At 42.4% G+C, this 24,047-nt stretch overlaps 1 protein-coding gene across 1 annotated transcript in view; it reads right to left on the bottom strand.

Moving 5' to 3' along the window:
* Positions 1 to 12,686: 12,686 nt before the first annotated feature.
* Positions 12,687 to 24,047, bottom strand: part of LOC144719646 (transmembrane protein 132C-like) — a gene marked incomplete at its 5' end in the record, with an annotated part of 78,956 nt that continues 67,595 nt past the window's right edge. Inside the window, 3 exons of the mRNA XM_078595783.1 lie at positions 12,687 to 17,590; positions 18,867 to 19,058; positions 20,881 to 21,121. Of these exons, the coding sequence (XP_078451909.1) occupies positions 16,535 to 17,590; positions 18,867 to 19,058; positions 20,881 to 21,121 (1,489 nt within the window). The remainder of the gene's footprint in view (positions 17,591 to 18,866; positions 19,059 to 20,880; positions 21,122 to 24,047) is intronic.

The following is a 24,047-nucleotide window of genomic DNA, read 5'->3' as shown; positions in this document are numbered from 1 at the left end:
GATCAAATGTAAAAATCCATGACGTATCACAGAGCCTCTTAGCGTGGATGTAATCATGGCAATCAAGAGGATTGGTCTGATATTCTCGTGATTAAAGGCCATAATTAAAATGTTAGGTTTGTGTTTTTTCTCTCCCTCCGCATCGTGGAAGATTTATATATAACTATAACATGATGCATACGTTACTGTATAGTGTATGCAAATAATCCAAACGCATCGAAAACCCATGTATCCAGTAGGCATGTCTGTATCTTCGGGGAATCCTGCACATGGCCGTGTATTATCACGAGTTAAATTTTGATGTGCCATTTTAATGAGGGACTGTGTGTTGTCTTGCCGTGGACTGGGACTGTTTTGGTTGTTGTTTTGCTGCCTTGCCCAAGCTTGCATTAAGGTGTTGACAAATCAGCAGCAATGTATGCGGTCATGCCATTTGTGTGTATATCCTTTATTCATAGATTTTTCGTGACGTTCATTTTTTTGTTACATTTTCTATATTTTGCCATTCCTATGGGGTTGTTTTTTTGTACTGTTTGTTGTTGTAACTCGCTGACCCGCCCCTACTGGAACACATTCCTGCGGAGGGAGCTGGTAGGAACGTTGGGTTGCTCGGTCAATGGCCAGGGTCAACGGCGGCGTGGTGTATTCCGCAAATATGGCCGACTGTGAGGGCGGGCACAAGCCGGCGTGAGTAGGTTAAACGTTGAGTTTTATATAAGCCCCTCCCCACCCAGCCCCCCCACCCAGCCCCACCCTCCCCACCCAGCCCCTCCCCTCCCCACCCAGACCCTCCCCACCAGCCCCTCCCCACCCTCCCCTCCCCTCTCCACCCAGCCCCACCCCTCCCATTTTTGGATGCACGACGGACGGACACAATAATCCCCTGCGGGCTGGTGGAACCAGGTGGTTCCCACCAGTACAATATCTCTCTGTTAATTCTTTGCTTCGTATTACCACCGCTTAGGAGATATTTGTCATAACACATATTTAAATCAATATTCGTTGGTTGTCATGCTTTATTTCAATGCAATATTCAGAGTAGTTGGTGAAACATCGCCCCATTTTTATTCGTGTGCTGGACTCAAAAGATATCTCATTTATGAAAGATACCTCTTGTAACCTTCACCTAATTCTTTTTGAACTATTCTACAATGCACATTTGCCTTGCTATAGCCGCACGTTGTTAATAGCATAGAGCTCAAGTCTTTCGGCTGCATAATTTAATTATTTCGCGAGTAAATATAACCAAGACCGTCTAAGTAAATTTGCAAATAAGCACAACGCAACTGCGTCTTAAGCTCTTGCGGTCAATGTATCAGCTGAAAAAAGTTATTACAAACAGAAATTAGAACTGATGGAATCACTAAAGACAGCCCATCTGGAACAGGGGCCAACATTTATCTGGACTGAACTGTAATTGCAGCTTAACTGCAATATTCCTTATTCATATCAGTAACCACACATGGGCTGCGTTTTTATTTTAAGTTGGATGCCTAATGTCAGAAAACCTCGTAAAAAAAGTTTGCCGATTCCGCACCAGAAGAGAGGTAATCTGAGAAAGCAATGCCAATTCAACTTTTGGCATGTTGAAGGTATTTTGTGATGAAAACACACAAGTAAGATGCTATGCAAGTGCATTAGTATGCATGCATTACATCTCGGTGTGGGGATCCTGCAATGGTGTGACGGCCAGTGCATTGGACTTGCAATCTCATAGGGTAGCACTTCCACAATACAAGTTTTTTGTTGTGTGTTAGATCACGTAAATATGAATGTGTCGTTAAACCCGCCACCACCCGACACAGCCAATTAGTAAACAAAACTTGCCAATTAGTTACTAGCTCAGTACACCGGTGTGTTGGAGAGCAAACCCACAACAGTTACAATTCTAGTATGACGTTTCGCCAGTAATTACAACCAACCTCATCAGGCGACAGCCAGAGCTGTGTAGAAATCCTCCTGCTTCGGTCTTAAACATGGGGGGTTAATGTGATGTCGTCACTTGTGAGCAAATCCGGTGCAAAGACCAGAGGGGCGAGGTTGATGTAGTCATGTATCTTACAATGGACATCTGTCATCGGTTTAGTTATTCACACTTAATCAACATACATAATGTATTTGCAGCGTCTTCTTGGTTTTTTCGGTAAAGTCACGTAGAAGGGAAGTAATAAATAATACAAATAAAACATAATAAAATAATTCTCACGACGTTTCGGCTACAACGCAAGCAGCCGTCTTCAGGTGAAGAATGAGACACTGCCAAGCTAGGAGCTTATATATAAGCTGGGTTGGAGGTGGAAGAAGAGCGCCTTAACAAAAGAATGTGCATATCTTGATATGCACATTCTTTTGTTATATATAAGCTCCTAGCTTGGCAGTCTCATTCTTCACCTGAAGACGGCTGCTTGCGTTGTAGCCGAAACGTCGTGATAATTATTTTATTATGTTATATTTTTATGATTTTATTATTTCCCTTCTACGTGACTTTACCGAAAAAACCAAGAAGATGAATCCCTGCAGTCACGAAAGCTTTAAATCGAAAAAGTATTTGCAGCGGTTGAGACAGCTGTTGAGGTTCTGAAACACCCAACTCAGAAGTCTTGAAGGGGTATGTCACAGCTGATTGGCAGGTTGTGTATGGTGGGTTACAGTTCGGGTGCTCTGAGCGCAGCCACAGTAAATAGAAAGCGTGCCGAGTGCCCGCCTCTATCCAAGATGTACTGGCCAACATGGACGTCACCCTGCTGCTGCTGCTGCTCTATTTAAGACCGGGAGCAAGAGGAGAGCCTCACCATTCTGGCAAATTGCCCGATGAAGCTGGATGTAATTACCAGCGAAACGTCGTACTCAAATTTTAAATGATGTTGATTCACTCTTCAACACACCGGTGGGCTAAAGTAGTGAATTATTTGTCAAAATTTTAAATGATGTTGATTTACTCTTCAACACACCGGTGGGCTAAAGTAGTGAATTATTTGTCAACATTTTAAATGATGTTGATTTACTCTTCAACACACCGGTGGGCTAAAGTAGTGAATTATTTGTCAAAATTTTAAATGATGTTGATTCACTCTTCAACACACCGGTGGGCTAAAGTAGTGAATTATTTGTCAACATTTTAAATGATGTTGATTTACTCTTCAACACACCGGTGGGCTAAAGTAGTGAATTATTTGTCAAAATTTTAAATGATGTTGATTCACTCTTCAACACACCGGTGGGCTAAAGTAGTGAATTATTTGTCAACATTTAAATGATGTTGATTTACTCTTCAACACACCGGTGGGCTAAAGTAGTGAATTATTTGTCAACATTTTAAATGATGTTGATTCACTCTTCAACACACCGGTGGGCTAAAGTAGTGAATTATTTGTCAACATTTTAAATGATGTTGATTTACTCTTCAACATACCGGTGGGCTAAAGTAGTGAATTACTCATCCTTTGCAAACGTGGGCCGTGTCGGGTGGTGGAGGGTTACGACACATTTATAAATAACGCGATCTAACCCAAAAAACATTATTCGGAATAATATTGGTCGCGAAAGCTGATGGAAGGATCGGTCAAAAGGGGCTCTCTCTCGAACTATTTTTAGTGGAGACCATTAAGCCAGCGGTGGCGTGAGCAACTCACGGTAACGCGGACCTTTAAGCGGTCACCTTCGATACATCAATATGCTGAAAATAACAAATGTTGTTTTGAATGACGGTCGTCTGGAATTCTACGTGACTTTACCGAAAGAACCAAGAAGATGAATCCCTGCAGTCACGAAAGCTTTAAATAATGTGCAACTTACATAGTTTTCATGGCATCTAAACTCCGGTGCCTAATTTTTTTTACATTTAGCCTTCAATTGTGTGTGTTGGATGATTGGATGAATGTCATGGTGCAGAATTATGATTCAATTCCAGATTGCGACTATCATTTGTTCCCCAGTGATGTGTGCCTCACATGGTATCCTACGGATAATTGCTTTCAGTCACCTTAGATTCTTACAATTTAATACATCCGATGTATGATTCACTTTTGAGCATCTTGGGCCTCTGTCGCAGGGATCGCTAATTGCGCCGGCACTCCACCCCTATGAGCAGTCGAATTATTAGCGAATGCAGTCAGGCGTGCTACTAAATCACTTAATGTTTGAAATGAACATTCGAAATATTAGCCCAAATAGATCTCTTGTTTGTTTTTCTCTCTCTCATTTCCAAGAAGCAAAACATGTCCAATCCATTGGCTCGCATGTTTTTCTATAAATCAGTGCCTTTTGATCGGCGCTCGCTGGCCACGGAATTACGCAGGCAGGGGTGGCCTCAACAGAGCACACGGCACAGTGGCTCAGCGTGAGGTTAGAGATCCCAATCTCCTCTCAGTGGAAATCCTTTTGTGTATTTTTTTTTAACTCAGCGGTTACACCACGGCTGTGAAAATTCCCCGACAATGCACGAGGCCCTTTTCCCCCACTTTATCAGCATGCCGTTTAAATTGCTGCGAGTGCTCAGTGTTGCAGAGAAAACTTTTTCACCTCTCCGTTGCGCATTTTTTTGGGGGGGACCTGGGTAGCGAATACGGTGAAATGTCTCTCGACTCTGACTCCTGGTATCTCTCGATTGACCCTCCCGTTACTCGTGGGTTCCGTTGACACGAGGAAGAGTGAGCAAAGAACTGCAGACCTTGCAGCAGCAGATTCCAGCAAGGCTGCAAAGAGGCGCCGACATCTGTTCTTTCATTCCGGTGTTTTTTCTCACAACGTAGTGGAGATGGATGATGATTATGATGATTAATGACTGATTATGATAGTGATAGATAACAGATGGTTGTCATTGCTGACATCTTTGTCAGTTACTGCTAATGTTGGCACCACGTCTGCCAAGAATAAATCACGATTACGATGATGATTCTTTCAATAATACTTTCAGGAACATGTTTTTTTTAAGTACGTAAATACAACCACATCTCAAAACACTGTGTCGAGGGAAGCCGAAGCCATTGAGGTTCAACACCCACGAGGTCAAGAGGCACCAAGGTCATTCCCAGTAAACATGGACTGCCGAAGCGACGTTGAGCCAACGTTGAGCCAACGGTTCCATCGAGTGCCAACGTTGACCCCACGTTGCATGTCCACTGGGTTGAGGCCTGCCTTCGACGAGGTTGAGTCGTGCCCAGGGACCAGCAATTGACGATGTGCAGGACGGGCGAAGCGATGTGGTGGAAGCGTGCCGAGAGTTGCAAAGAATAACATAGAGAGGCAGAAAAGAGATGGATTCGAGACGATGCAGGTGAGAGACGTCGTCTTGACTGGAAGTGGGTTTCAGCAGGACACATGCCTCGAAGGGATGATAGCTCGTGGTCATTAATCATAACGATGGGACAGCCAAGGGAAGGAACTTCCCCAGGAGGACGTGAAGGTGGAGTGATGGCATCAGCTTGTGTGTGTCGGAGGTCGATGGATTGTTACATTGTGGGATTGTAAAAGATGGCGATGTTTTCTTTAGAGCCCTTCATCTAGCCGTGAATTGATCATGGCTGATGATGATATTACAAAGCAGAAGGCCAGGGGAGCAGGTGAGTCGGGGTGGTGCAAGAGAGCAATCTTTAATGTTTAAATTCTGCCTGCAAGTTCCGTATTATTTATGGATGTGCCCTTGCTCATTGGTAAGGGGCAGAGTGGGGAACGTGCTGCCACATAGTGACATCACACGTCAGGAATGGAGCACGCGGCACAGTGAAACGTTGCGCTCTATTTAATGTTGTTGCCTGCTTAAGATGAAAGAAAATTGCAGGTAGAAACGTCTGTGCGCTCGCTTCATTTGGTTGTTACGAGCATGAATAGTTGATTAGCTTGAGCAATCATTCTGTCCAGGATTTATAAATCGCCTTTCGCCAAGGCGCTTGACAACGCTTACCGACGACGGTACGACATGGCAAAAAAAATAATGGATGGGGGTGGCGTAGTGACGAGAGTGGAGGGAGCGGGGGGATTTGGCTGGGGAGGGGTTTAGGGGCGTTCGGTGGGGCTGGGTTCGAGTGGCGGAAGAGGAAGGAGATAGGAGCTGAGGGCAGTGCCAATAGAAGAGAGTGAAGGGGGATAGTCTGATGGGAAGAGAGAGTGTGTTATTTTGGTGATTTTCGAAAAGTTTTTTGGTTTGGCCATTTTGTTTGTTGTAGTACAGAGTTAGACTGATGGCCTTCATCCAAGTTGTCTTGTGGTTGTTGTTGTTTGACTTGCATCCCACTGGGATATTTGCACAGGATTGGTTTACGGTGATTTTTCTGCACTATTTTGCTGTCTTTTCTTGGATTTTCTGTTTGCACATAGTCACTTTAAGATGTTTTCTTGTTCATGTTTTTGTTTTTTGTTTGTTGCGGTTGCACCCAATTCAAGAGCCGAATGGCTCACAGGGCTATACCTAATAAATTAACTTTGAACTTTGTGTTCAAATTGTTCGTGATGGTTAATTACAAAAGGCCATGATTGTACCAAAGGATTATGAGAGTGTCACTATGACATGACAATTGAAAATATAAAACTTTGACATCTAACTGAATATAATGTAATTTTAACTTGAACTCTTTTCCGATATGACTGTTCTTTCCACCGCTGCAAAATAGAAAGCCATGCGGTGGTGAGCAATCAATAACTGTAAATTCACGACAAATAATAGGCAGCTGAAAGGGGAGAGGGCTGTGGCTATTACCTGCACATCAAGTTCGAAGGAAAAACAATTAATAGCAGCTCCCCGGTGAAGCTCTATAGGTGCCTGTAATTGAAATCAATATTTTCGTTGCACAAAAGTCTGGCTCGTCAAAGTCCGTTTTTCCACACATGAGGTCATAAACAACACTAAAATAGAACAAGTTTATTCTTAAACTATTTTTTTTCAATTGCCAATTTACGTTCATTAATGATCTGCCGTGTTTGCAAGTTGACTAATAAGCACGGTTTTAGGTTGCGTTACAACTAAAACTGATAAGATCCCAATATGTGTTTATTAAACTCCAATAGTTCACAACCCTTTGTCAATATACTTTTGGTTGAAGCAGTGGGGGGGGTGGGGGTTGGTCTAATACAGGCATCACTCGCCACCGATGTTTAGCAGTGGTCAGGAATTAAACTCGGGACACTGGTGGTTCACCGTGCAGCGCAGTGTGCTTACCAACGTATCGTCACTCCACCTGCTTTCTCATTCTGGATCAATATGTATGCATAGTGGGAATATAGCTGCCTTCCAGATGTATCCGTCTCCCACTCTCTGACCTTTCTTTGGATTTGAGATGGCTGTGCCCTGGCTTACAATGTTGCCACTGCCCCAACTCAAACTTTATCTGGTCCCCACCTCTCTGCCTCCCTCGTGTTCGATTTCCTTCGTGGGTTTGTTATTTATCCCCCCCTCCTCTTCCCCTGCCTTGTTAATTTAGTTTTCCTGCATCGCCTTGGGGCTAACCTCTCCGTTGTCCCTCGATCTCTGCATGCCCTCCTTTCCGCTTCCTCACTCCCGCAGCATCGCCTCTCGTCTGCCCCCGGGGTTCGTGTGTGTTACCAGGGGCTCCTCTGCAAACTCCCTGATGCAGTCTGACAGAATCGCTTTGGTGGAGTGCACGAGCATTCAAAATAGATGGTTTTTATGTGTTGGTTTAGATCGCGTAAATGTAAACGTGTCGTTAAACCCACCACCGACCGACACAGTCGATTAGTGAGGTTTGTCACGTGCATGAAACGGGCCAATTTGTTACTAGTTCAGCACACCGGTTTGTGCGTTGAAGAGTAAACCCACGACATTTACAATAACTCTCCAACACACCGGTGTGCTGGACTAGTAACGAATTGGCATGCTTTGTTTCCATTGACAAACTTTGCTAATCGGCTGTGTCGGGTGGTGGCGGGTTTAACGACACATTTATATTCATGCCTGCTGAAAATGTATATTCGTGCACAGTGAGGCTTCCTTGTATAAATGTGTAATGCGGGCGTAAACGGCCTCGCGGATATGACGTAACGGGGGGAGGAGTGAGGTCACGTGGGGGAGAAGGGAAAAAAGCTCTTAAGGGCGGGAACCGGAAGAGACGGGGGGGAGAGTGTGAGAATAAAGACGGGAGGAGGCCACGCAGGGCAGGGAGTGCAGAGTGGCGTGATCACCACAGGACGGGACTCGGCACCGTTGGCCAGCGGTGTCCGGGCACGGGGGAGACGGAGAGCAGTGGTGGGGCTGCAGAGAGAGCAGCCGAGAGACTGCATAAGGGCGGAGAGGCTGAGAGGAAAGCCAGCAGCGGAGCTGCATCGGGAGCCAGGAGAAAAGGCTACGTGAGCGACGGCAGCAGAAGGGCTGCCGAGCGGGAGGTGGAGAAGGCTCTGAGCGAGGGCCGTGCGGGGCGAAGTTGTAAGAACCCAAATAAAGGACAACGGAGACAGACACAGTGGAAGAGTCCTTTATTACAAATGGACATTATGTATCATGATTGCACACTGTCAGAAAGTTTGGGCCTAGGATTGCCACCTGTGTCTTGATTTTGCCTAGGATTGTCATTATTTTGGGGTAGCTGTACTGACAAATCTGCAAATCGTCCTCGAAACATTAAACGTCCCAGTTGTTGTCAGTTACGTTATAATACACCACTTATTGAAACGCATTTATCCACTCTTCTGGTAATGTGAGATATATTGCTCTGTGATATGTCAAGGTTTTTGTACCTCAGGCAGTTCTGTATGCATGTACGTTGAGTTTCTTCCGCGCTATACGTAGCCAACCATGCTGATTAGAGGTGTGGGGGAAAGACAACAAGCTAAACACAAAGCGGTTCTAAAGAAACGAGTTTGAATTTAGATTTAAAAGTGTAAAGCTTCAGTAGCCTCCTAAAATCAGAAGGAAGAGCATTCCAGACGGCCGCAGAAGCGCATCTGAAAGTGCACGATGCAGTCACCATCTTTGTTCGATGGTTCACCAAAAGCACGCTCCTGCAAGGATGACCGGAGTTCTGGGACTCATTGGTGAAATACCCTGGTCCCCAAAGACTGCCCTGGGACTCATTGGTGCTGCCCTTGCTGCCCTGACTTCCCCTGGCTTTTCCTGGTGTTCATTGGTGTTGCATTCCCATCGTTACCCCTGGGAATTGTTGACTCGGGGTCCCCATTTACTTTCATCCCCTTGGACTTGGCCTCATTGGCCGCTGGGCTGTGTCAGGGCGATGCACTCTGCCCTCTCTCTCTCTCCCATGTGTCTCCCCCTTCATTCAGCCGCATGCTCTCGCTTCACTTTCGTCCCCGCAGTTGCATTTCGAGGCTATATACATTGAAAATATATAAACGTATTTTTTTTTAGACATCTCATCAGCCACACGGCCTTTTGGGAGTGCATAATTTCAGCAACATTAATTACTGAACGAATTATAATAATGATTATTATTTCGTGTGAAATGCATTTGTATTATTGTTGTTGTTATTGTAGCTATGGAAGTTGGAGAGGCCGTGGGGATGCGTTTGTAAAAAAAAAATGAATTGTGTTTTATTTCCAAATAATATACCTTTGAGGTTTAAGTTAGGTGTATAAAAATAATAATTAAAGGTATGTTTTAAAACAAAGAAACGGCATTGCATCATACAGTTAATCACCTAACGAGGTCAACCTTCTTCTTTGAGAGGCGATTAGTGGCAACGCAGTCAATCAATACGTCACGTGTGGCGGGGTAAAGTGTCCTCCGACCAAGACATCTCGGCCAGCGTGGGGCTCTCACGACCTCCCGTCATTGGAGACCTCTGGAACCAGGAGTGTATTTGCGCAAGCAACGGCAAGGGCTGCTGCATCTTTGCCTAATAACAACACGACTCACTTTACTTACACATTCACAGAGGGACAGAATCTCTTGTTGCCAAATACATCGCGTAAAAATAGGAAAAACGAAAAAATAAATATGGTAACTGGTGAGTTTCCTTAATCTCTGAAGGCTTAATTAGCAACGAGGTTTCCACAACCGTGCTCTTGGGGGTTAACACGGCAATAAAAATGATGATAATAAGATAGCACGTTCTCTTTTTTTCTTATCAAGCATGAAATGATACTCGTGCTCTTCTTCAATTGTTATTGCGGCAGTAAAACAATCGTAAATGTCCCATCACTGTTGGGCGACGGCAAGGTTCGTGAGAAATGTTGGGACGCTTTAATAGAGGCCACGGTCTATGATATACACGATGTCTTAGCCATTTTCGGTTGTGCCATGTGGAGCCAGTGTAGTAATATGGAGGGTAGCACACTGCATCTACTACAAAATGTCTGAACGCACGTTATGTTAGTAGTCTCAGGCGACTCTATATGAATCCAGTAGCGAAATGGCTACACCGTGGTAAGTTGATTGACATATTACTTCAAGCGGAATGCAATACATGACATCACGTCATTTAAACAGCGGCATTGAATTTCAAAAAGCCACTGAACAATGAGACGCTTTCTGATAGAGGTTTCTTTAACGCCGCGTGCACCATGTCGGGTACAGCTTGCGGTCGACCTATTCATGTTTTGTACGCTGGGATCATCATCCGACTTGGTTCAATGCAGCCCGATGGACAGACTTGCTTCTGTCAGAAGAATGTATAATTTCCACCACTTGCTTAGGGCCACTAAAAGTAATACCTGATCTGTTGTCGTTCGTGCATGCAGAAATAAGAAGAGATGTCAACATCGTATTATATTCTCAAAACGCGATTTTATGCATTTTCACACATTTTAATAACCAATATTCTGTTGCACGAGCCATAATTTGGATTATTTGAATATTCGAATGCATACTCTTCCAATTAAAAAGCAAACGCTTAATCTGTAGTAATTAATTTTGGTCATGTCCATGACGTGATCTCAAAAGCAAGTCGAGGCAAATTATATTCTGTTACCAAAATGACACAATTTTTATAGCAGATATTATTAAATTTCATGAGAACTTTAATAATGCACTTTAATTTGATTGCTGTTGCCGAGCTGATTAAATTAATATGAATTCAAAACTGGACACATGCTATACACAAATTCATTTTACAACAACTATACATTGAGCACAATTACCTGCGCATGTTAAATATAATCACTAAATCGTACAACATATGTAAGAATTGCTCTCATTGTTATACTGTCACCTGGATAGATAAAAGATGATGAAGGCGCTATAGAGTCTAGCACGTATCTGATTTATACATTGGATTTAATGAGGGGTGTGATGGAGGTCAGTGTGATTGTGGCCATACAACCCAAACTATTAACCATGTAGTAAAACCATTGCGAGTCTGCACTCCTTGAATGGAGAAGGAATAGCAAAACTACGCCAACTCTCTGCTGAAGCCCTCGCATGGCGAGCAGACCTCGACATTGGCATTTCGCTCCTGAACGCATTACACAAATACTAGAATGACGAGGAAGGGAAACGTTGTAATAAAAATGTAGTGGTCGTTCTAGATTTGAAGCTTTCGTGACTGCAAGAATTCATATTCTTAGTTTTTTTCGGTAAAGTCACGTAGGTAAAAATGTAAAATTAAAATTAATAAAAGTAAAATTAAAATAAAATAAAAATCACGACGTGAATTTTTTACCTACGTGACTTTACCGAAAAAAACCTAAGAATATGTAGTGGTCGTGCCGGGTCTGAGAAATTCTAAGTTGAGGGGTAGGGGATGCTGTTCAATGTTATTTCATATACAAGACCGAGATACTACACTATATATTTATACTCTTTTGGTATTTCGGTAAAGTAACGTAGATAGAAAAATAATAAATGTTTATTTACGACATTTCAGACATAATTGCTGTGATAATAGCACCGTTCGACGCATCATGCAATTTCTAAAGTGTAAACATTTAATTAAAGTTGTACCGTGTTTCATTGTGCAAATACAATAACTCCTGTACCAGTAAGTTTTGCGGGCTGGGCCTGAAAACCCCAACAAAACCATATTGGTTTAACACGTGAGCTTTCGCGACCAACATTATCCATAATAGAGGTTTGTTGGGTGAGATAGCGTAAACATAAATGTGTCGTTAAACCCGCCACCACCCCGGCACAGCCAATTAGTAAGGCTTGTCATGTAAAGAAGACGTGTTAATTAGCTACTAGTTCAGCACACCGGTGTGTTGGCGAGTAAACCCACAACATTATTACCGAGTGTTTGTCAGCCTGTGTAAACAAGCTTTAATTAGCTGTTTCCATAGACCATTGGTGTCAAGCATCTTGAATGAAATAGGGTGCAATCGAGCTTGAGAGAGCTACTACGTTGGATAATTGTATGCAGTTGCGATTTGTAGCTTGACACTGGGTCCCCTTGATGTGAAGATATTGCACGCCTATGGAAACCATTTCACCCAGAAAGACAGCCTGTACCTAGTGAAAAGACAGTTCAGCAACATTTCTGTGGGGGGGGGGGTGGGGGGCTGCTAAATCTGCAAATAGTGGTAATGTGACCATTTTCCCACCAAATGTCAGTAGAAACTGCCTTTCCACCAACACATGAATTAATCCCTGACCATTACTCATTAGCGTGGAAGAATAGAACAAAATACCCTCTTCTGTTTGAGGGGATTTCTAGAGCTCACTCTCATGGAGAACCTTCGACCGCTAGTGGTTTTGAGCAAACAGTAACAGCCCTGTACCTTCACCTTTGCTCATCGACAAAATGGTGATCTGCCATGAATTGATTTTGATCGTGAACAATTTGTTTATTTAAAAAACAAACTTTATTGTGACAAAATTTTACAGCATTGTTTGCAGTAAATGGTCTTCATATTAACAGCAAGTTTGCATCTATATGTCCACTTTAATGGTACCTTTGATGATTACTTACAATACTTATGGAAACAGGAAAAAAATATTAAAAATTGAACATGCATTTTTAAAGCAGCGTATTTGCCAGTTCAACAGCTTTCTATGACACGTGAAGTTTTATAATACAATACATGTAACAATGGTATACCTGTACAGCAACGTACACCTCTGTAACTATAATCGATAACAGCACAGACCTGTGTTGTTGAACTGGATACTATGAGAATCTAGCATACACATGACCAAAAAAATTACACGCATCTGTGTGTAAGATCAAGTATGCCAAAAGTGGCTTTCATTTGTACAATAGGCATGTGAATAAGAATCCTATTTTTACCATTGTTTTAAACAATGCCATTATTATACAAGACTGCACAAAAGGCAACCCAATAGTATTTATAATGTTGTGTGTGTATACACCGTATCATGTTTCTGACTGATATTTGTTGAGGCCTTTGGTCTCGTTTTGTGATGTCGATGTGCTATTAAATTCCCACTGCCACCATCACAGCTACAATGATACTTTCAAAGACATCAAGAGAAAACTTAGTTTAAAGTTGGAAAAGTGCTGGCTGGCAATCTGTAAGTGCCTCTAAATTGTTGGCCTCATGAAAGAGAGAGAGAGAGAGAAAACGAAATAAAGCAGACGTGAACTTAATTTAACGACAAATTAAAGTAAAAGTGCACTTATTTCTCAACTTTCACGAATGCAGTATAATTCAGCCGTCACCTATGTTCAAGAAAGATTGTTTATTTCAGCAATGATGCTTGCCTGACTTTTCGCTCAAAGCTGAAATGAACAGCCAATTCAAAGGTTTACAATTTAAGTGTTGAACTGAAATAGCCTGGGTGGCATTTTCAGTCACGATTAGCCAATGTATTAAAAACTCTTCATGCTCCTTGATTAAGTAGTGTTATATCCATATAAAAATAAACCAACATTTCCTCTCAAAGATTGTCATGGTATTTTAAATGAAAAGTTATATTGATATATAAATGCTAACACAATTTACACTACTCTATGAAAAATATAGCAGGCTGTTTTTTTGGTTTAGATAAGCCTTTACTGGGTAATAATAAAAGAAGAAAAAAATCCCTAGATTTCCTAATTTTATTAAACTTGGGTCTCTGATTAAACCTGTGATGGTTCAAAACATATCACTCCGGTCAGTTTTACATCACACAAACAAATATTGATTTATTTGTGTGGATATTACGTACACGAGTTTGCATAAAATTAAGTTTACTTATTCATTTGCCGATAAGGTATTTTCGACTGAAAATTCGTCAGCAAATATCCAAAAATGTCGGTGGCCATATCTCTGCAATTTTTCACACAGTTGGCGAATTTACCACCGAATTTTGGTGGAAAATTACTTATTGCCACACCATGAATAAGGTCCGATATCTTCAGTATAATGCCAATTAAAACAAAGCCCCACTCATAATGGTTAATTAGAGCTTTTTTTGTGTCAGTACCAATTCTACATTTCAAAATACTATCTCAAACACTGCAAAAGCTTCATATGTCAACACATCACTGTTAATTTCTAATCCGGTGTAAGTTTAGGTATTTACAGTCTACATGTTTTCATGCCTATGACAAGGCACCATTATTGAGCATTGTGGGACAGTGTTTGTAAGGCATTAACATACTTATATAGATAAAAAAATCGTATCACATCGTAGCACAACACGCTAAAATAACAAGAACAAAAATACTGTTAACGTCACAGAAAATATAAATTTTGTGCCAAAAATGTCGGTGTTTCTTTCATTTTAACATATAGCGGTCTAGAAGGATATCTGGTGATGCGTTTGAATGAAAGTGTAGCGGTTCAAATTATTTTATTGAAGAAAATAATATAATGAAACAGGCATATTATATAATTATCAATATTGCTAAAATCTCATAATTGTAATTTTGTAGTGGAACTAACATATTATCCGGATTACAAGACACACTCACTTGAAAGTAAAATGCACCCAGACTTTGTGCTCGGTGTTAATAAAGTTTTACAAACAAATCTGATCCTGTACACACATACAAACACACACGCATACACCTACTGGATTTTCTGATTCACTTGCAACTTTTGGTAAAAAAAATACAGGGGAAAAATATGCGCCTTATAATTGGGAGAGTATCAGACATGCAATGTATGACGACGGAAAATGTTGCAACACACCATTTTTAAATAACCACTTAAACATATCTCGAAACTTATAACATTACAAAAAAAATTGTCTTGTGTTTCTGCTCTGCACCAGCATATATACAGTAATGTCTAAGATTTAGATTGAAAGCTTTCGTGACTGCAGGGATTCATATTCTTCGATGTGACTTTACCGAAAGAACCAATAATATAATGTCTAAGATGTAAAAAAGAAGAATGCTGTACGTGCTACATATTCCAGATTTACATATATAGAGAGAGTTTTTTTTTATCTTTACTGAGGAAATCCTGGCTAATCTTCATGTCTGTTTTAAAGAAAAAACTGCTTAGGCCATTGGACCTTCGAGTCGTTTTGCAAGTGAAAGGAAATTGGAGTGGGCAGAACATGAATTCGTGCATCTAACGAGAGCAGTTTAACTTCACAGAAAAAGCTCCGAACTCTACTTTCTGCATGATCCCGTCTCATTTCACAAGAAGTGGGTCATTCATGAATGTAATCGCTGTTGCTGTTATCCACTTTTGTAATCCAGAGACACAACCTACATATTTCCGTATTAAAGCTACGTGTAGCGCCCCACCAAAGCCAACACCAAATTGTGTGTTTGTTTTTGTATATTTGTTTCATCCAGATTTTAGTTTTTATAGATTTGCACGTTTCAGCTAATTCAGTTATATATGAACTTATAATTAATTATCTTACAATGATGTGCCTATCCATTGTGTTATTTGAAATGGTTGTAAAAAAAAAACATTGTTTTAAAGCAAATTGTAGAGCACACTATTTGAGTGACTGTGTTATCAGTGTTTAAATAGGAGAAATATACCATTAATCAAGAACAGAGTGCTTTAAAAACGACAGCTGTCAAAATGTGTACGTCCCGTTTGACGTTGCTTGACAAATGTTTAGAAACCAATAAATATCGAGTTTTTATTTTACGATTAAAACATTTTTTTTTAGCTAATAAGAGTAACAAATGACCATTAAACCATGGATATGCACACAAGCATGGCCTCGTAAATTGCATACACTAGCTCTAATTATTTACCAAAGCCTTGCACTTTTAATTAGACAGTATGTCTCCTTTATATATCTCTATCTCCACGTAAAAAATGCACGTTTTATTTTTTTACACAACCAATCAGCCTCACGGCCTTCTGGGAGTACATAATTCCAGCAGCATTGATTCAGTAACATTGATTCAGTGCTGCTAAAATTATGCACTACTAGTAAGCCCGTGGGGCCGACGGACTGTGCAGAAAAATAACGTGACATCTTCTATAGAGAGACGGATATGTAGGGAAACATATTGTCCGCTCATCCATTTCATTACTGACATTCTCCACAACAATTCTAATGATAATTGTGTATTTGCATTTATAAAAGACTGTTTTCTCCAAAGTATACAAACATTTACAGACACCATTAGATTGCCAGCTAACAGGTACAGTATGCAATAGAAAGAAAATTATGCTGGGACAGTCATAGAACAGTGCTACGGAAATCATATATATATACACATATATATTTATAGGTTGTTTCTTCAATCAGTAGCACTGCCGTATTGTTCATTCTCTTCTCTGTGCAAAATCTGTCACTGTTTTTACTTCTCCCATTATTTCTGCGTTGGATATAAAGGACGTGATCGCCTCATTTTCGCCGACAAGTCCACTGCAGCTGTGGTGCCGGGGGATTTCGCACGGGCTGGACGTCGTGAAGGTGGCAAATGTCACCTTTTTCCTCTGCGACGTGGGCGACGTGGACAGATCGAACTTGCGGTGCGACTCTTCTGACTGCGGAGGCGCTTCGAGTGCGTGCCTGTGTCGATGCGTTTGGATGTAAATCTTTGGGCTGCTGCCACTCCCGAAGCCTCCGTCGTCGACGATGTGATTGACGGTGGCAGGATACGGCTCCTTGGCGTCTAAGGCCCTTGCACTGATTGTGCTGCTTGAATTTTTGAGGGAGACCCACTCGTGAGAATGGGCCATCTCCTCCTGCTGACCCCTCCGCGTGTGCCTTTTCCTGTACTGTACTGCGTAGAACAAGCAGTTCACCAGGAACATCAGTATGGCCAGGCAGAATACACTCAACAAAGTGTACATTCCTATTTGCAGGTCAGATAGGCGACGGGGCTTTTGTGACAGCTGTTCCTCGAGGTCTTTGTTTCCCGAAGGACTCGTGTCAGGGACGTTTCGGTTGTCCGCAGGTCTCTCATTGTCTTCAGAGCCTCTTCTGTCCTGAGATCCATCGTTACCATTGTCCCCCTGGCCAGGGTGTGTCCTTCCAATGTCAGTGTTGGATGAGGTGCTAGGTTGTGCGTCATTTTCCAACGGCTGGCCTCCCAGATCGATAAAGTTGACCGGTACAAATATTGCAGATGTTATCAATGTACTTGGCTCCACGGAATTCTGGCACACGTGCGCATTTTTTAGTTCCACTTTTATCCTCCCATTACCCTCGCCTTCCGCTGTTATCATTGGCATCGGTGAGTGGGGATTCACGTCAATGGACAGGATATGTTTCTGCAATGTGCTAACGACGATGTTGTAATCCTTGGGCTGGTAAAAGTGGAGAGGCGATGTGGTGCCATCACTGAATTGTATCCAAGCACGCAGCGTTCCTTTCTGCAAAGGGGTTGAAAGAAGCGGCAGTCAAAGGATCGCGTGAAAGAAATTAACACAGTTAAATTGTGTGACGGTAGTTTATAAAAATATTTTTGATAACTCTTATGAAATTTAAAATTACATTTTGCAGTAACATTTACGAGGTGTTAAATGTTGGCTTTTAATCATCATAAAGCCCCTTTAGGATGCATACGAAACCATAATAGTTTTTTTAATAGCACAATGATATTTTAGATTCTTCTCGGTATGGTTAAATGTAAAAAGCTCAAAATGTAAATTTTATATTTAGGTCCAGTCCATTGAGCCAAAAGCTGGTGTTTTCGATTTACACGTCTTAATATTGTAGCATGTCACCAGGTACTTGGACAACACTAAAAAAATAAGACTCTTTAGTCATTAGGTACGAACTAAAAAAACTATTTGTAACACAGAAAAACTCTTCAAAACAGATTATGTTAAGAGTTAGGATGTTTTCTTACCGAGTGTTAGATTATTTAAATTGCCAAGGTGTCATTGCAGATCTCATGCACATCAATTGCTTGATAATATAATTATTGCTAGATAACACACCTTCTAAATCAACACTCACTTCTATAAGGAAAAAAACATTCTATATACAATGATATAAGGACCTTTGTCAATGCTACGCTAGATGAAGGCCTCTCCATGCCACGTCGATCATGGGGGTTGTGCAACACACTTCACCTCGCTGGTCAGTGCAGGTTAGTGAAGGGAGGGGTAATAATGCCCAAAACAGTCACAGGCATCGCTCACTACCGATCTTGACCGTGGACGGGAATCTAACGCAGGAAAACACGTTCCTAAAGCGGTGCAATAACCATCATGCCCGCCGCTCGACTCCAAAATCTCCAATGGATCAATTTACATCATTGGATCAGCAGTGGTAGGCCTTCATGCAGCAGTGGCAGGCCTATGGCCGCAGTTGACGATGATGATAACAGTAAACACTCGGTGCAAATCTCCTCGCAAACAACTTCATTTTAGCTGCATGAAGGGGTAAAGGTGCGACAGAGATGTTGTCCTCTCCCCCGCTTCGTTGTTCTTCCCCTCGCACCGCCAACGAGCACGGTTGGCTTCGTACGGCGCGAAAGAAGTTCAACGTACGTACGTACAGATCTGCAAAAAAACGTTTGCTCCTGCCACTGCTGGAGGAAGAGCCTCCACCGGAGTTAGACCCTGACATCACCACCCCCTCCACTCCCCCCCCCATTAGGTGGGTCAGGCTGCACCACCACAACCCCACTGCGGCTCGTACCTGCTTGCTGGCCGTAAAGATGCTGAGCCCCGTGGTGCTGGCGACGACGACGCCCGGCTCGCTGCTGCTGGGCCGCAGCGACAGGGAGAGGCCCGAGAGCAACGTCACGTGCAGCCCGCTCACGGAGACCTTCTCCTCGCTCACCGTCACCGCGCGCTCCCCCAGGATCGAGTCTGACAGCGGGGACAGCACCTGGGGGATGGGGTTTTGGAATCAATGGGGGATCGATGATTAAGAAAGGGATGTTGCACAATTCTCCTCGCATCGGATGGTTTGTAATTGGTCCGTGTGGCCATTAGGGGTCCGTGCGGCCATTAGGAGCCCGTGAGGACTAAACTGAAATGAGCACAATGGTCATTTGTACTTGACAAGACAAAGGTTATCTCGAATGACTGGAATAAATGTGTTTGACCGAGTTAGATTAAGTGGAAGCTTAAATCACTGCTAATCGGTAGAATGGCATACAGAAATGACATCGTTTTAGATAACCGATTTGCTTTGCTATCGTGTACCCTATAGTTTTGCATATGTGAGTTTTGTATTGCGTTCACAAAGCATAGAACTGTAACTTTAATTTTAGAAAACATAGTTCCGACTGGTTAGCAGTGGGGAAGCTGGAGGTTATGGAGAATTAGCGATGTTGACACCAACTGTGAGAATTGGCTTAACAATTCGGTATATGAACACAATAGCCTAATCATACACTTCCAGTACGATATAGTAAGTAGCAGTGTTGATTTACATAAGAAAATGCTTATATGCTTCATGCATATTTATACCAGGGCCTTCATTAAGTTTTCATAAAGCTTGTTTACAAGACTGCCCCAGTTTGCCTCTGGGAATACTATTTTTATTGGGGGTAATTTTGCCATTACAGACGCCTATTAAGGTCTCCCTTTCGGGAAATCTCATGCAATCTTTATTATCTCTATACAGATAAGCCACAAGCTTAGGATACCTGTCACACAAGGGCACACTCCGTAGAGCTCTGCTTGCCGAGCAATATCACGAGTGAAATACACACAGTGCAGCACTTTGAAATTCATGAGCAAGTGCGCTCCCTTACTCCACATGCGTCCATTGAAAACCCTTCACGATATTAACTGCGGTACAGAATCAGATGAGCTACTCATAAAGTCATGCTAGGTTATCGCAGTTGTGCCACGAGAGCTCTCCGATGTGTTCTTGGGTTGTACAGCGCATTCCGCTCGCACTGATGCCCGACGTTTCGAGCCACGTGCTGGGATCTACTTCGGGAACTGGATGGAGAAGTTGTCAGCACGCGGTGTGATACACGCACATTGGAGAGTTGTGTGCACCACAACCGCATAGTGACCCCAACGAGCTGCAGTGCAACCATCTGCGTGCGTGAGGCGTTTGGGCAAAATAACGTGGGGGGGGGGGGGAGGGGGGGGGGGAAATGTGTCGCCCATTCTATGGCACAAACATAAACGCGTCTTTAAAGCGCGCACCAGCGTCGTGTGACGTTCGATCACCGGTTTGACCTCGGCTTCTCGTTGGTACGCGCACTGGTCGGTGCAGCTGTCACTCTGCGGACGCAGTATCGAGTGGGTTGTCTTGTTTTGTTTTGTTCTGGGGTGTTGTTGTTGTTGTTGCTGCTGCTGCTGCAAACGGGTTTCTATGGTATACTCTTTGGTTTTTTCGTCACAGCAAAATTACTGTATCAAGTGATACAGTAATTTTGCTGTGACGGTGCCACCTGAAGACGGAAGCTTGTGTTGCCTCCGAAACGTCGTGATTTAATTTATTTTATTTTTTACCTACGTGACTTTACCGAAAAAACCAAACAGTATGGACCCTTGCAGTCACGAAAACTTCAAATCTAGAATTGGGTTTCTATGGTGTGACCGGGTCCCCATCGAAGATGAGCGTTTATTGCCCAATGGGTTTTGCCCGTGCCAGCATGAAACCTAACCTAAACCGTGGGGGCCGCCACTATGACAGCACCGGAAGGGAATGTTGTCGGGAGCGTCGGGGAATGTTGGCGTCTCACCTGCAGCACGGTAGAACCGGGCGCCGTTCCGATGAGAACGTCGCCTTCGCCGATGCTGGCCACTTTCTGGTCCTTCACGATGACGTTCTCCCGGACCAGCGCGGTCACGTCGAGCGTCCAGCCGGGACCCGCGAGGTAGGCGACTCGACTGCCCTCCTCGGGGGCGTCGGAGAAGAACCGCGTGTACACGCGCAGCACCGCGTGTTGGTACTGCGGGAGGCAATTCTTGTCCGGAGGTTTCCTGCGTGGATGTTAATCAATTTGTGATCACGGGAAGTAAGCATTGAGGCAATCGAGTTGATTTAATTACTATTTCATGTTATTAAATACGTTTTTTTTTTAACAAGATTTCCAATGTGTTTGGTAAGAGTTATTTTTTTTTATGTGCATTTTAAAGGTTACTTCAAGAGTAAGGTTAGGAGCTCGCTAATGTATTGAATTTAATTATTTATTGAATTAAAATGTCAACTTTGCACGAGAGAATGTAGAGCAACAGCTACATTTGTAGCACTCTGTAAGAGTGTAGCATTTCATACATGAGTTGGAAAAAAAATTTAACCTCACCTCTGTGTTATAAATCTTTAAAATGTACACGTTATACGTTTGTACTTGTAATGGCATCACAGTTACATGTAGCAATCATTTACGTATCTAAGGATACGCGGTTAACACGTAGGCTTTCACGACCAATATCATCCATAACAGGTTTTTTTTTATTATATCGTGTAAATATAAAATGTGTCGTTAAACCCGCCACCACCCGACACAGCCAACTAGTAAGGGTTGTCACGTAAACAGAACGTGACCATTTCGTCACTAGTACAGCACACCGGTGTGTTGGAGAGCCAAGCCACAACATTTACAATCTGAGTACGACGTTTCGCCAATAATCACAACCGGCATCATCAGGCGGCAGCCAGATTTGTGGAGAAATCCTCCTGTTTTCGTTCCTTTAATAGAGGGGTAGATGTGATGACGTCAATTATAATAGGAGTAGCAGATAATAGGGAAACGGATATATAGGGCAATCCTATTTCCTGTATTACAGGCAACCATATTGCCTGTAAACTGTTACCCTAAATGTGTGTAATGTACAGTGCACGTTTTAGAAAAGTCATAGATATACAGTAGAGTAAGCAACTGGTTCAATTAGGCCAATGAATTCTAGAGTATAGGCCAATGAAGTTGGCAGTGGTGCTTACAATTTGGTTAATTGCTTCTGAGTACACACTTTTTAGGCAACCGACCACTATAAAGTATAGCCAATAGAAACGTATTTTAGTCGTAAATCATTCTCAGGTAGTGAATAAATGGACACGATGACTCAGTATACTATTCCATTGTTTAGTATATTATTTCCAGGAAATTTAGATATATTGCTAAGCCTTTTAAGTACATTAATGTCGAATATGCGCCATTGTAATTGTATGGCTTTGAAAACTTTAATGGGAAGGGTTAATTTGTCTATGCCAAGATCGACAGTATAATTTAGTTTTTTGGGTATTAACTAATGACGATTGACATTTGTCAGGCACGTTTCAGCCATGGATACCGATGTGCTGTGCATGGAAAGCAGGAAGAGAAACATAACCTGCAGGGTATATTAGCCAGAAGTAGTGGGCGCTAAGCCAGTTTAAAAAGGTGAGTTTTCAAGACGGACGCAAATAGCTCAAACAACTATGATTGCCTTGTGGCCAAAGGCAACGCGGTCCATGGCTAATTATGGAAATTATGGAACTTGTGCTAACATCCAATGCCAATATACGAAATAATCCACTCCGGCGTGTTGCGACAACAGATGGGCAGTGGACATCCCAAAAGTTATACTAAACACGTTACATTCCATTTGTTAATCAGACGACCAATAATAATGGGAAACACTTGCGCGTGTTGCACGGTGCAGGGCTTTTTAGTAGTGACAGTGGAGGCACCCATAAAGAGCAAGGACCCATTTGGCAATTCAGTGGAGCATTTCACATCACGCTTTACCCCCATGTGCGAGTACATAACTCACGCGGAACACACATGGAGAGTGCCGATAGGATTGCATCAACAATGAACGCTACTCTCGTGCAATTGTGTGCATGGTCAAATTAAAACAACTAAGTGGAAGGAACAAATACCACACCCACACACACACTAACTGTACTTAAATCATGCTACAATTTAAATATCATGATTGTCCACCTCTCTCTGAATTTGGTTTATCAAGAGCTGTACACGTTGTACAATAAACGCGTTGCACATGGACAGCCCGTTTTGTCGAACCACTGCTGGAGGAGTGCCGACAGGAATGAGGACTAATTTGGCCATCCTCCCTCCACGTTGGGTCATCTGCAGGTTGATTAAAGTGGGGAGAGGGCAGAACAACGGATCGAGAACAATGGGAAAGCGGAGCTTTCCCACAGATTGTGTTCACGGGAGTGCTGTGCAATTCTGTAGACATAAAACCAATTCATAAATAGGAGGAAATATGCCTCATCTTCTTGGTTCTTTCGGTAAAGTCACGTATAAGGGAAGTAATAAAATAATAAAAATAAAACATAATTATTTTATTTTATTATGTTTTATTTTTATTATTTTATTACTTCCCTTCTACGTGACTTTACCGAAAGAACCAAGAAGATGAATCCCTGCAGTCACGAAAGCTTTAAATCGAGAAATATGCCTCCTTCGCATATCTCTGCCTCCACGTTAAAAAATTAAACAACACAAGGTTTTACACAGCCTCTCAGCCACAGGGGCATCTGGGAGCAAATATCTGTAGCAGTTCCGCTCCCAGTTCACCCAAACAGTGCACCCCTAGTAGTTTATGATACAAATATAACAAGTGGCTTGACAAGGTGCACTTCACTTGTTCCCTTATCTACATTATCTGGAAGATCGGCAGAGGCTCTGGCAGCCATTTTTTATTGAGTTAAAATGACACCACAAACACGGATCCAAAGAATTCATTATTTTGTTGCACAATCTGGAACAACGGTGCAATATCTTCTTGGTTCTTTCGGTAAAGTCACGTAGAATGGAAATAATAAAATAATAAAAATAAACATAATAAAATAATTCTCACGACGTTTCGGCCACAACGCAAGCAGCCGTCCTCAGGTGGAGAACAGGTCTGTCGAGAAGACAGAGTCATTCAGACTCTGTCTTTCAGACTCTGTCAT

Source organism: Lampetra planeri, chromosome 6 (genome assembly GCF_965212315.1).
Source record: "Lampetra planeri chromosome 6, kcLamPlan1.2.h2, whole genome shotgun sequence".
Lineage (NCBI taxonomy): Eukaryota > Metazoa > Chordata > Hyperoartia > Petromyzontiformes > Petromyzontidae > Lampetra > Lampetra planeri.
This window is presented reverse-complemented; position numbering and strand designations above follow the sequence as displayed.